General features: G+C 40.6%; 1 protein-coding gene across 1 annotated transcript; it reads right to left on the bottom strand.

Moving 5' to 3' along the window:
• Positions 1-7: 7 nt before the first annotated feature.
• LOC149748484 (protein TASOR 2-like) lies at positions 8-10,421 on the bottom strand. Its single transcript, XM_089916080.1, has 4 exons — positions 9,941-10,421; positions 9,338-9,625; positions 4,948-5,190; positions 8-1,184 (listed from the first exon to the last, which is right to left on the bottom strand). The coding sequence occupies exons 1-4, from the start codon at positions 10,224-10,226 to the stop codon at positions 355-357; spliced, it is 1,647 nt and encodes a 548-aa protein (XP_089772206.1). The 5' UTR covers positions 10,227-10,421; the 3' UTR covers positions 8-354.
• Between the last annotated feature and the right edge of the window lie 3,536 nt (positions 10,422-13,957).

The following is a 13,957-nucleotide window of genomic DNA, read 5'->3' on the forward strand; positions in this document are numbered from 1 at the left end:
ACCAAAATCATTGAAAATGACTATTTTATTAGTTGATTATCTTATAAGTAAGTGCCTTAATTATTAACCTTAGTTTTTGTGTTCATTTTTATTTTAAAAATTACATGAACATGAAACAATGAGTAAGATAAAAATGAAGTTGATATAACAAATAATTACAGTGAATCTGCTTGGTATTATTCCCAAGTTACTGGATCTTACACACTTCCTTCTCCCTCCCCAGGGTTTAGCACAAGTATCCCTTCTCGCTACATTTATCTCAACAGAAAAGTTCATCCGTTTTCATCCAGTGTCACTCCCACTCACCCGTGTAGTGCTCTGACTACAGTCTTCTCCAGGGGGTTGTTGGTATACTTACTTGCCGTCTAAGCTGAACACGTAATCTGCTTCCCATACGAAAGTGACCTTAAAGGAGCCGTCACAGCTGAATACGGTACGAGAGCGGCAGAAGTCCTGCAGGCTGGAGGGCAGCACCCCGCTCCTGCGCCTGAGCGCTGGGGCCTCGGAAAGCTGCTGCAGTGGGGAGGTGACCTGCTGATGCCGAAATGGCATCACTTTCCCCACTGGGGTTCCCGCTCCAGGGCCTTTTGTGCCATTCTTGGCAAACGCAGGGCCTGGGGCCCCTCTCTGCTGTAGATGCTTCTTTGAATGTTCTGCAAGGAGCAGGGCATAGGAACGCTCCACAGCAACGACAGAGCTTTGGCTTGCGTCGGAACTTTCTAGGGTTTCCTCGGGCAGTGCTGACTGGGCTTCTGCAGGGGCCTGAATGCCAGCAACCAAGCTTTCTTCCTCCTGGCTGACCGTGGGGTCTGATGTCAGATTACCCTTATCAGAGGAGGGCTTGGATAACGGTCCACCTTTTTGACTTTTAACTCCTCTATGATATTCATGGTCTGATGTACCACGCAAAGAATGTTCTTTAGAAAGCAAAACATCGTTCTGTGGCAATTCAGAGGAGCAGGGCAAGTTTCTGGGCTCAGAGGATGGTGTGGTAGAGGTAGCAGCGCTTAATGCAAGATCAGCCAACATATTTAGGGCCTGGGAGTCACAGTTGACAATGGAGTTTTCAGGTGGGTCTTCTGGAGCCACTGTGATATTTTCTGGTTGAGCTGTACTTATGCTAATAACATCTTCTCGACCATCTGAAATTTCTGATTGAAGCTGTGAAGAAGTTTCTCCTTTGGCTTCAGCATAAAAGAAAAAAAGACACATAACACTTGATTTCCATAGAATTAATTCTTTGTCATATTCCTATGGTTCAGTGAAAATCAACAGTTAAGTCAACATATTCAAGAAAAACCTCTTGATATGTTGCATAAATTGTATGTTAAATTTTTATTACCAGAGTGAGGTCTTGTCCAACTTCCTGATGTATTATAATGTATTTACCAAGGAACAAGTCTTAAGGAATGTGCATATTAATTTAAAAAGAAATCACCCTTCAAAACTGCATGTACTCAGGCTTCCCTGGTGGCGCAGTGGTTAAGAGTCTGCCTGCCGATGCAGGGCATACGGGTTCGTGTCCCGGTCCAGGAAGATCTCACATGCCACGGAGCGGCTGGGCCCGTGAGCCGTGGCCACTGAGCCTGCGCGTCCGGAGCCTGTGCTCCGCAACGGAAGAGGCCACAACAGTGAGAGGCCCGCGTACCGCAAAAAAACAAAAACAAACAAACAAAAAAACCCTGCATGTACTGACCTACACACAAGGCATACTGCTCAGCTAAAGAAATATACAAAGAGAAAAAAACAAAAACAAGAAAACAAGACTCCTGCCCTCAGAGAGCTTACAATCTAGTGAGAATCTAAGAATTTCTAAGTTTAAAGTGTATATTATAGAAGGTTAATGTACTTTCTTAGAAATCATTTCCCTTGGCAAGTTATTAGAGAAACCACCTAAGTTCAAAATAGAGATGATTTTTAACCGTACTGATGTTTAATTATAATACGTTACGATACAAATAAAAAATGAGAAAAGTAAGAATATTCAGAATCGCCAATTAATTTCAAGTTTTAAAACTTCAGTTTCTGCATTAAAAACATTTCCTCTCTATTCTATCTGCAAAAAAGCAAATCTCCTCATCTACTGATAATTCTCCTTACAGCAGGTACTCAAATCTACCCACTGGCATTCGGTCAGAAAACTAACATTCTCAGGTGGTTTACTTGCCTTCTCAGGACTTTGATTCAGCCTTTTAAAATGTGATTATCATGAAGGACAAAGTTCTCAACAATACTGGGCAGTGAGTCCCTGTAGCAGGTGGCTGGATGGACAGAAAAGCCAACTGTGCTCCTCTTTATAATTAGCAGTAGCAGGTCTGAAATAAATTACTAACCTGTCTGCAAAGCCCAATGACAGTACATTTACAGAGAAAACTCTGGCCTATGAGGTCATCAAACAGAATGACAAGAGTGTGTGTATGGTGAGGAGGGTAAAATTAATCAACCACTGCCCAGTTTTTATTTAAAATATCAAAGCCCAACGGGGTGAGGTACGAGAAAGTGGCCCAAAGAGGGCTGTCTCGTGAACCCTCCGGGTGTACTGGAAACACATTCATTTTAGGATCTGATGTGTTTACTGACACTAAGTTCATTCTATCCTTAAATACTATGGTTCTTACACTGAGTATCACTATGAGGAAGGTCGAATATAGAGAACACTGTATTGAGTCAAGAAAAAGGGTTCATTTTCATATGTGTCATTTCAGGTAAATCATTTAATAACTGACTTGCTAGAGGTTTTCAATTAATTAAAAATACAATACTGATCATCTATCTCTTTTAAGAAATATAGATAAAATGATGCCAAATAAATTATAAAAAATTAAAGAGTTCAGTAAATAAAAACTATATTGAAAACTTTAAAAAGGACAGAAAACCATTAGTTTCAGTAACAAAATGATTGAGCCTTCTTAAACTCTGATATTTCAAGTAAAAGAAATGAAGTGGATTAGCATGGGTGATTAAGAAATAAAAGAAAAAATTAACACATTATTTAAAAGGTGGTAATCTTAAAATTTTAACTTGGAATGTGGCTGCACAATATATACAGACACTTGCAATACAAATCGCCCTATTTCTGAATACCCATTCTGGAAACTTTTCATTTTCTGGGCTCACTTTTCTGCCAATGCCCAGTTGCACACCTCCTCCCACTAATCGATTAGCCTACAAGTATATAGAAGCCAATTCAGCACAAGGAATTCTAATGACAAGGCTGGGAATACAATGCATTATGTATGTATCTATACTCATCCTGTTCACAAACTAATTGGAAAGACAGGACCAAGACACACCAGATGATTGGAAAATAGTATGAATTAACTCTTTAACGTTCTCAAAAACCCAAAAAAGAAATGGAAAAAAAAGGAGAAATGAGTGCAGATCAGAGCATCAGGAAATAACTCCGGGTGGACTTAGCTGAGCAGAGGGGACTGCACAGGAGTGACAACAGGCGTGGTTCGTGTGGGTGGCACCGTGTGCCTGGCAGGGAAGGCACGCATTGGGAAACGGCAGGAGAGAAATGTGCACCCGTGGGTAAGACCACCTCGTAACTGCCTGGGGAGACAAGCAGAGAGGCTGTGTTGGGTATGACTCTCTACAGGCTGTACGGTGATATGACTGAGGAGCTTTCAGAAAAATCTTCAGCCATAAACAACATTAACGAAACTGAGGAAAGGGACTTCCCTGTGGTCCAGTGGTTAAGACTCTGCGCTTCCAATGCAGGCAGTGTGGGTTCGATCCCTGGTCAGGGAACCGAGATCCCACATGCTGCAAGGTGTGGCCGAAAAAATTTTTTTAAACAATGAGGAAAGAAAAAACCAAGCTCATCCATAATACCATCACCCCAACAAAACAAGAGTTTCTTTCCCTGAATTCCACTAAATTTGAGGCTTTTAAAAAACCTAAAGGTAGATGAGAGAAAGTAGAATCATGAGATTAGACAGAAAACTGATGGAAATACAGAGATATGAGGAAATGAAGGTTTTTCTAAACAAAAAACACCACCACACATACAACACAGTAGGACTCAATACCGAAGATACTGTAAAATGTATAGATTTTGCAGCTTGGTGGAGCTGCACTCTACTCAGAGAGACGGGTGTGAAGAGGGACATGGAGCTGGGAGAAAAGTGAGGTCCGCGCTGATGAGGGAACGTGCCAGCAACGAGGAGGTTCCAGCAGGTGGAACACGGAACCAGCAGTCAGCTGCTGGCTCACAGAAGGAGACTTGGTTATTCACTTCCGCACAAGTAGAAGTAGAAAAGTAAAACTGCTTTTAAAATTAATTTAATGCCTTTTGAAACCAAATACAGGGGCTTCCCTGGTGGCGCAGTGGTTGAGAGTCCGCCTGCCGATGCAGGGGACACGGGTTCGTGCCCCGGTCCGGGAAGATCCCACATGCCGCGGAGCGGCTGGGCCCGTGAGCCACGGCTGCTGAGCCTGCGCGTCTGGAGCCTGTGCTCCGCAACGGGAGAGGCCACAGCAGTGAGAGGCCCACGTACCGAAAAAAAACAAGAAAAAATACAAGTGAAATACAGGATTCGAGATTACTGACTGCTTTGAACCATGTCTTTACAGTTCCCTCTGGACAAACTTATAATATCTTCTATAACTGATTATGGTCCAGAAAAATACTGCCAGATGCTACTTGCTTGTGAATTTAGTCATTAAAAAAGGCCATTTATACTTTAACTCTGCTAAACAGTTCATGTTCAGGCTTTCTGCAGAATGAAAAGTAGGGTCTATTTAGTGAAGGTATGAATCTTGGCACTTTCTTATTTATTCACAATGGGAAACCAAGTTACTTGTCCTGTCAGTGTCTGAACTAAAGAAGACCACAAGAACGTGACAGATTTCAACTGATCTTATACTGTTTCAATATACTACTTTATAACCTCGATTAGTCTGTATTACGGTGCTGAAATTTACAGGAAGAGGACTTCTTACCAGGTTGCGGCTGCTTTCTGATTCTGGGATTCTGATTGCCTTTTACTATATTTTCCCTCTGTTTTTGTGGAGAATTCTTCACAGGTGGCTCAGCCCTTGGAACAGTTTTGACTGGAGATGTCTCTCGTTTCCTTGCCCTTTTAGCATTCGTTGACCCTGGAACATCTTTAGAAATAGGAGCTTCTTGGTTTTTCCAATCCAATTTGGTTGTCTGTACAAACTGTGCAGTCAGCACTTCAGCACCTTATGCAGAAAAGACACCGTTTTCTAAGGGGTAGGGGGCGCACATATTTATCAGCATAGCTTTCCTTTGATTTGTTTTGGGGGGGAAACTTTAATAATGGGGAATAAAATATAAAATTGGGGGTATTTCATTAAAAGATTTTTGAACTTGCTAAGTGTTGGTCTATACCCCTAATTAGGATTAGGAGAAAAATATCAGAGTAGTAACTTTATAGAAACAAGGCATGACTTAATTTTTAAAAAAGATTCCATAATCTTTGCTGACTGATGTGGCAGGTAAGGCTGAACATGCTAGTTCACAGCACAGGGTGACGGATAATTCAATTTACACAAAAGCGACACAGCTCCCACAAAGCCATGTGGTTAAAACCATGATCACACTGTAGAGAAGAGACTGTAGGTTCACAAAGAGCCATCTTACATATTTTCCTTCACTACACCTAAATATCAAAGCTTTAACACTGCCTGAAAAATCATCTCTTAAGAGAAGACAGAGGAAGGTACATTGAAGAAAGTCCTCTTCTGATTTAACTTCCTATAAATCTATTATAATTGCTCATTTCTCTTACAAAATGCTCAGCTTTACTTCTCGCAGGGAAGGAAGGAAAGAACTAAAGGTGGGGGCACATGAGGAGAAAAAACTATTAACAACCTGCTTGTATCACACGCAGAAAGTGTTTCAATCCTTTAAGAGTTAAAAAAAAATGTTAATAAATGTTCCCTGTGAAAACGTTTTCCCCATTGACTATATAAAATAATCACACGTGTGAATGTTTGCAAATATTTTAAAATCACGTTATATGGAAAATACTATTTCTAATTCATTGAGAACAGAAAACATATTAAACAGTTTCAGAATGTGATGGTTATTAGTGAAATGTAGAAAAGAGACCAGTTTCATTTTATTCTTTTGAAGGTTAGAAAAATAAACGGTTTTTTAAAAAAGCTTTTAGACTCTCTTAATGTTGTACATTTCCCTGGGTCTAATTATTTTCTTCCCTACTAAACTATCAAAGGCAATAAAGCAGCAGTTTTGTTTTCAGAGTAAGACTTCTGATTTTATACTGGTTACAATTTCTAAAATTTTTAGCATAAAAAAAGGCAAAATATAAGTCAAGCAGGAAAACTGTTAAGACTAAATTAAGAAGAGAAAGAAAATAAGATGAGATGATCAAGACTAGGGGAAGCGTAACATCTGCACGGGCGGGAGGGGAACATCTCTCACAACCTAGGTCCTGCGAGGAAAAGGAGAAACACGAAACAGGTGACCCTGCACGGACTGCCCTGCTTATTTGCATCACTCAATGACATGTTTCTCAAGCTGCATGCAATAACCCATGGGTGTATTATAAAATAAACTTAATGGGCTGCAACCAGAATTCTTTGTTAAATGAAACAGAAGATATCAGATTGTATTACACATAGTTAGGGTAAATGCTTCCTGAAATTTCTGTTTCAGTAATGTATGAATTTGTGTGTACTGGACTACAATATACAATGTATTTCTTTTCTATTTTTTTTTTGAGCTTTTGTGGTATTATATTTAGTCATCTTGGCTGGTTTAATCACATCGTTGTTGTTGTTCATTTTTTGGCCACACTCTGTGGCATGTTGTGTCTTAGTTCCCTGACCAGGGATCAAACCCGTGCCCTGTGCACTGGAAGTGTGGAGTTGTAACCACTGTACTGCCAGGGACATCCCTAAAACATATTTCTTATAGTGGATGAAATTAGCACACTTGAGAAACAGTGACAACATATATGTTGAATTATAGGTAATTTATTTAATACCTTTAAAATGGTTCATATAGAGAGAAACCCAATATGGTTGGCCTGGAATTTGTGAGGAAATGTAGAGTGTGAGTTGCTGCTTCATACTGCCGTTCTTTCTACCACCCTCCTAAACACACACACACACACACACACACACACACAATTTCTCAAACTATAATTGGCCAGAAATAACTACTTGTTAAACCACAGGGTAAAATCTTAATTATCTAGGATCCTGGGGATCCACACACCTCCAGTGTTTCTTCTTTAGGCATCAGAATTTTAAAATTCAAAATACTATAGATAGGGTTGGCAAATTTTTTCTGTGAAGGGCCAGACCTCAGTCACAGCCGCCCACCTGTGCCAGCACAGTGAAGTACAGAGACAACAGGTAATGCCTGAGGGACCCTTTGGCCCAAGTCTGCTCACCTCTTCGCTAAGGGGTCATAGAGCATAAGTTCCCTAGTTTTAAACAAAATACACCACACATAATCTGAGATGACTCTAAGCCAAAATTGTGTTATTTGTCGTGCTCTGTTCACTGAAGTGCATTTGACTAACATTAAATGGCTCTGGACGCTGATTCTCCCTCAGTTTTCAGGGGGCAACAAAACCACTTGAGGAACTGTTTCAATATATATGTCTCGAGGCCACTGGACCTTGTTTCAGTAGGTCTGTAGTAGGATCCAGACGACCACTTTTAAAACACACAAAGGATTAGAAATTCTGCCCCAGGATGCTCTAGTTCTGGGAGAGTCCAGGCACTTTCCCCCCTCTTTAAACATGTTCAGGCTATCACTTATCAGTTTTTGCCATCTGTTCTTAGTGTGCCTGATTTTAGCAGATCCTCTTCTTCCACTCGAATTTGTCCGAGGACAGTTCAGAAACTGAATGACCTTATTTCTTAGACAGGTAAGTAAATAACTGAGTGATGATTTGAGCAGTTTTACAAGTGAAATACAAGCTTTTGGTGGGTGGGCTTTTGTCCTATTTCTTGATTTTCATGTCATCTAGATTAGCGCTTCTCCAACTTTAGCATGCACACAGATCACCTGGAGAGAGCTAACGGACACTGTCTAGCTACAGTCCAGGATGGTCACACAGGAACAGGGTTAACACACAACAGTTATTACTAATTGCTCATCTGAAAATCCATACAGACCATGCTTACCGTTTTCTCTTTTCTGACGGAACTTGAGAGCTGTGCGAGAGTCTGGACGCTTCTTTGCTCCACCACGAGTTCTTCTGGGAAAGGGACGGCACAACTTCACCCTTTTACTCTGTACCACGGGCAGCGTGCCTGCTTTTCTCTTACGCTGAACTCTCAGATTTGATGCGGGACTTGATGGGACCAGAGCTCCCTGCCTTGCTTTAAACATCTCTTCAGAATTCTTTTGTGTTTCTGTTTCTTTTCTTACTTCTGCCGCTGAGTTGTGAAATTCAGCACCTGGAGTCATAACTAAAGAAAATCCAGCATCACAAATTCCATCTGAAATACCTTATTTCTTGGACAGGTAAGTAAATAACTGAGTGATGATCTGAGCAGTTTTACAGGTGAAATACAAGCTTTTGGTGGGTGGGCTTTTGTCCTATTTCTTGATTTTCATGTTATCTAGATTAGCGCTTCTCCAACTTTAGCATGCACACAGATCACCTGGAGAGAGCTAACGGACACTGTCAAGCTACAGTCCAGGATGGTCACACAGGAACAGGGTTAACACACAACAGTTATTACTAATTGCTCAGCTGAAAATCCATACAGACCATGCTTACCGTTTTCTCTTTTCTGACGGAACTTGAGAGTTGTGCGAGAGTCTGGACGCTTCTTTGCTCCACCACGAGTTCTTCTGGGAAAGGGACGGCACAACTTCACCCTTTTACTCTGTACCACGGGCAGCGTGCCTGCTTTTCTCTTACGCTGAACTCTCAGATTTGATGCGGGACTTGATGGGACCAGAGTTCCCTGCCTTGTTTTAAACATCTCTTCAGAATTCTTTTGTGTTTCTGTTTCTTTTCTTACTTCTGCCGCTGAGTTGTGAAATTCAGCACCTGGAGTCATAACTAAAGAAAATCCAGCATCACAAATTCCATCTGAAATACCTTATTTCTTGGACAGGTAAGTAAATAACTGAGTGATGATCTGAGCAGTTTTACAGGTGAAATACAAGCTTTTGGTGGGTGGGCTTTTGTCCTATTTCTTGATTTTCATGTTATCTAGATTAGCGCTTCTCCAACTTTAGCATGCACACAGATCACCTGGAGAGAGCTAACGGACACTGTCAAGCTACGGTCCAGGATGGTCACACAGGAACAGGGTTGACACACAACAGTTATTACTAATTGCTCATCTGAAAATCCATACAGACCATGCTTACCGTTTTCTCTTTTCCGACGGAACTTGAGAGTTGTGCGAGAGTCTGGACGCTTCTTTGCTCCACCACGAGTTCTTCTGGGAAAGGGACGGCACAACTTCACCCTTTTACTCTGTACCACGGGCAGCGTGCCTGCTTTTCTCTTACGCTGAACTCTCAGATTTGATGCCGGACTTAATGGGACCAGAGCTCCCTGCCTTGCTTTAAACATCTCTTCAGAATTCTTTTGTGTTTCTGTTTCTTTTCTTACTTCCGCCGCTGAGTCGTGAAATTCAGCACCTGGAGTCATAACTAAAGAAAATCCAGCATCAATAAATTCCATCTGAAATACCGTACTTCTTAGACAGGTAAGTAAATAACTGAGTGATGATTTGAGCAGTTTTACAAGTGAAATACAAGCTTTTGGTGGGTGGGCTTTTGTCCTATTTCTTGATTTTCATGTTATCTAGATTAGCGCTTCTCCAACTTTAGCATGCACACAGATCACCTGGAGAGAGCTAACGGACACTGTCAAGCTACAGTCCAGGATGGTCACACAGGAACAGGGTTAACACACAACAGTTATTACTAATTGCTCAGCTGAAAATCCATACAGACCATGCTTACCGTTTTCTCTTTTCTGACGGAACTTGAGAGTTGTGCGAGAGTCTGGACGCTTCTTTGCTCCACCACGAGTTCTTCTGGGAAAGGGATGGCACAACTTCACCCTTTTACTCTGTACCACGGGCAGCGTGCCTGCTTTTCTCTTACGCTGAACTCTCAGATTTGATGCGGGACTTAATGGGACCAGAGCTCCCTGCCTTGCTTTAAACATCTCTTCAGAATTCTTTTGTGTTTCTGTTTCTTTTCTTACTTCCGCCGCTGAGTCGTGAAATTCAGCATTTGGAGTCATAACTAAAGAAAATCCAGCGTCACAAATTCCATCTGAAATACATGGAGACTGAGGACAGTCTGCCAATAAGTCTAGTGCAGTAGATACTTCCAAAATGTACCCATTAGGATTTGAAGAATAAGATCTCAACTGAGTTAAAGACTGTAAAGGGCACTTTTCAGCTGGAGGAGTCAAGTCAAAACCACTGGACACTTTGCCAAAGAATGCAGTCTCTTTAATTCCATCCTGAGAAGCAGCAGTCAATGAAGGACTTTTGTCCACCTTGTACAGTTCTTGGAGATTATGCTTTACTAATGTGTTTGGACAGATTCCTTTTTCAGAAAATGATTTCTTTGCTTCCAGCAGGGCACAATTAAGGGCAGGTAAAATAGGTACCACCTTCAATGAGATGTCATCTTCAACTTTCAAGTCTTTCAGCCCTAAAATATATACACATGTATTAAAAACCCAAAGTTCTTGTTTTTTCAAAAACATGCAGGAAAAAACGCTTTAGATTACAAAATTACAGGATGGTTAAATATGATACAGTGTTTCAAATGGTAATCTAAATAGCAATTAATAGAAGACTTATGGATGCACTTAATGAACATATATTATCTCCATATATATGAAAACACGCACACACAGAACCAAAAAAGAGTCACTCAGATGGGATCACCAGGTGAGAATGAAGAAGGCAGGCCCGCCTGCAGCTCCATCTCATCTGACCAGGAGCCCAGCGTGGGCTCAATGCACCGGCATTTAGAGTTGGCAGAATTACTTTTCTATTCTCATCTTCTGCTTTTAAAATGTATCTAATCTGTACCTTATATGACCTACTTCAAATTCTCTTAAGAAGGTAGTCACAGGTGCAAACTTTCAGTTATAGGATAAATAAGTACTAAAGATGTAATGTACAACATAATAAAAAATAATTAACACTGCTGACGTTACACATGAAAGTTAAGAAAGTAAATACTGGGACTTCCCTGGTGGCGCAGTGGTTGAGAATCCACCTGCCTTTGCAGGGTACACGGGTTCGAGCTCTGGTCTGGGAAGATCCCACATGCCATGGAGCAACAAAGCCCGTGCACCACAACTACTGAGCCTGCGCTCTAGAGACTGCGAGCCACAACTACTGAGCTTGCATGCCACAACTACCGAAGCCCGCGTGCCTAGAGCCAGTGCTCTGCAACAACAGAAGCTACCACAATGAGAAGCACGTGCACTGCAATGAAGAGTAGCCCCCGCTAGCCGCAACTAGAGAAAGCCTGCAGCAACGAGGACCCAACGCAGCCAAAGAAGGAAAAAGAAGGGAAATACTAATAGTTCTCATCACAAGGGAAAAAATGTTTTTTCTATTTTCTTTAATTTTGTATCTATATGATATGATGGATGTTCACTAGAATTACTGTGGTAGTTGTTTCATAATGTATGTAAGTCAAATCTTTATGCTGGTAAACCCTAAACTTATATAGTGCTGTATGTCAATTATATAATATCTCAATAAAACTGGAAGAAACTAGAGTTACAACACAAACCAGTTGAACTAAAAGAAAGTAAACCCTAAGTAACCCCCAACTCTCATGGTAACTACTGCTATATATTTCATCACCTTCTCTAGCAAATGCAATTTTTTAATATTATGTAACTAGACTGACTAGTCTGTATTTTACTTCCTCTCCCTGGTTCACTCTCTGGCTGAAATGCTAATTTTTCAGCAACTCAATAACCTAAAGGAAAAGAGTACAGGAAAAAAGAGAAAAGGTCAGGTCACTGAGAAATAGGTAATAAAATCCTAGAAAATGTAATTTATCAGTAATAAAAAACCCACAGATAATAAAGACCTTTGGTGCCTACTAAACTGAAGTATACCATTCTTTTTAACGAAAAAGTAACTGCAAAATTAAGAAACACCTAGCTGAATACGTTTATACTTGAGCAGGTATCAGGAAAAGAATGGCAAATAAAAATAAATGGGAAAATGTGGCTAGCCATTAAAATAAAAATTCCTTTCTCTGCAGTTCATTTAGATAGTAAAAGGAAAAATAAAACATGACAAAGTTCTTATGTACTGCTAACAGTTCACGATAAAGCAGCAGTTTTCTAGACAACTTCATTATTTCAAGAATTTGGAAAGGCAGAAGTCAGAACGATTTGTAACAGGCTATTATGAAATCTAAGAAAAAGAACTTTTTAAGTCTGCTAAGCGAAGAGTCACTCAATTTAAAACAAATAACCCCAGCACTGAACATTTCTGAGTGACCAGAAATAGAAAAGTGTCTTAACGAACTAGAGGAGGCTGTGAGCACTGAACACAACAATCCAATGTTTACTCAAAAAGAAATCCTGTGCTGTTCAACCCCAAATGGTACAGGAACTAATGTTTCTTATTCAGGTGGTAGTGTACACCTAAAAATAAGAATAAAGGCAGAGCTCCTGCATACGGAGGGAGGCAGTGTGGGAACAGAGCTGGAAGCCAGCTCAGACTCAGCTGTTTGACCTTGGGCAAGTTTAAGTTTCAGTTTCCTCATCTTTGAAATGGTCACAATAAAAATACCTATTAAGGGCTGTGAAATCAATTGTGCCTAGCAGAATATCAATGTAGTAAATGCTTGAAAAATGCAAGCAGCTATCGCCATTATGTTATTATAACTGGTAATATTTTGCTTATTCCAAACAGGTAATGCCAGCAGTTCTCTGCTTTGAGTAGCTGAATACAATTTAAAAACATCAATTAAAAAATTTTTTTGGATTGGTTGTAGCTTTATAAATACAAATCATGTTTAAACATACACAGTGTGATTATAAAACAATGAGGAAAATTTCCTCATATGACAAAAAGAAATGACTCATTTACTTTAATTTATTTATTTGCTCAGCAAGCATTTATTACTTTTTAGGTGCCTGACATTGCTAAGCAGTAGGGATGCAGTAGAATACAAGAAAGGCAGGCATTAAATAATTATAAAAATAAATATTTAAATTATATTGGTGAAAAGCCTAGGGGTCCTCATTGAAGGAAGAGTGGTGATGGGAATAAATAAAGTGATATTTAAACTGACACCTGACAGCTATGGGTAAGTGGCTAGACCAGCACTTCTCCTCCAATTTTATTCATTATCTACCCCCACCAAAGACAGCCTTTCTAGACTTTGTTTCCTAACTGCCCTCTGAAATTCTAATACCACAGATATACTGTATATCTATTTACAGACTGCAGGAGCAATATTTTTTGCCCCTAGCAGGCAATTCCTGGTTCTGGCTTGGGGGGCGATCAACATCATCTGATCAGGGGGAAGGAGACAAGTAGTCCAGACAGAGGGAAGTGCTTCTGTGAGGACCTTAAGTCCTACTGACGGGGAGACTATGATAAAACCAACTCCCAGCTCTTGTTGTTCAATAACAAATGAATCCAGTTTTGGACATGCTGAATGTGAGGACCATCTGAGACATTTAAGTAGAAAGAAATGTCCATAGGCAGGTGGATATCTGAGCATGGAGCAGACAGGAAAGGATAAGCCTACAAAGAAAGGAGATGAAGGATTGACCAGGGAGAGTAAAGGAAGAAAGTTATTTAAGAGAAGAAAAGAGTTACCAGGGTCATATGCTGCTGAGAGTTTAAGATGAGGACTGAAAAATGGCCCACAGGTGCAGTGAACTGCCAGTCCTGGTCCTTACCTGCTGACGGGGATGAATGGAATAAATGCAACCCGTGAAGACCCATCTGCTCCTCTCCAAAACCTACACAG

This window comes from Delphinapterus leucas, chromosome 8 (assembly GCF_059928025.1).
Source record: "Delphinapterus leucas isolate spDelLeu-1000000601 "Yukka" chromosome 8, BTC_Dleu_Yukka2, whole genome shotgun sequence".
Lineage (NCBI taxonomy): Eukaryota > Metazoa > Chordata > Mammalia > Artiodactyla > Monodontidae > Delphinapterus > Delphinapterus leucas.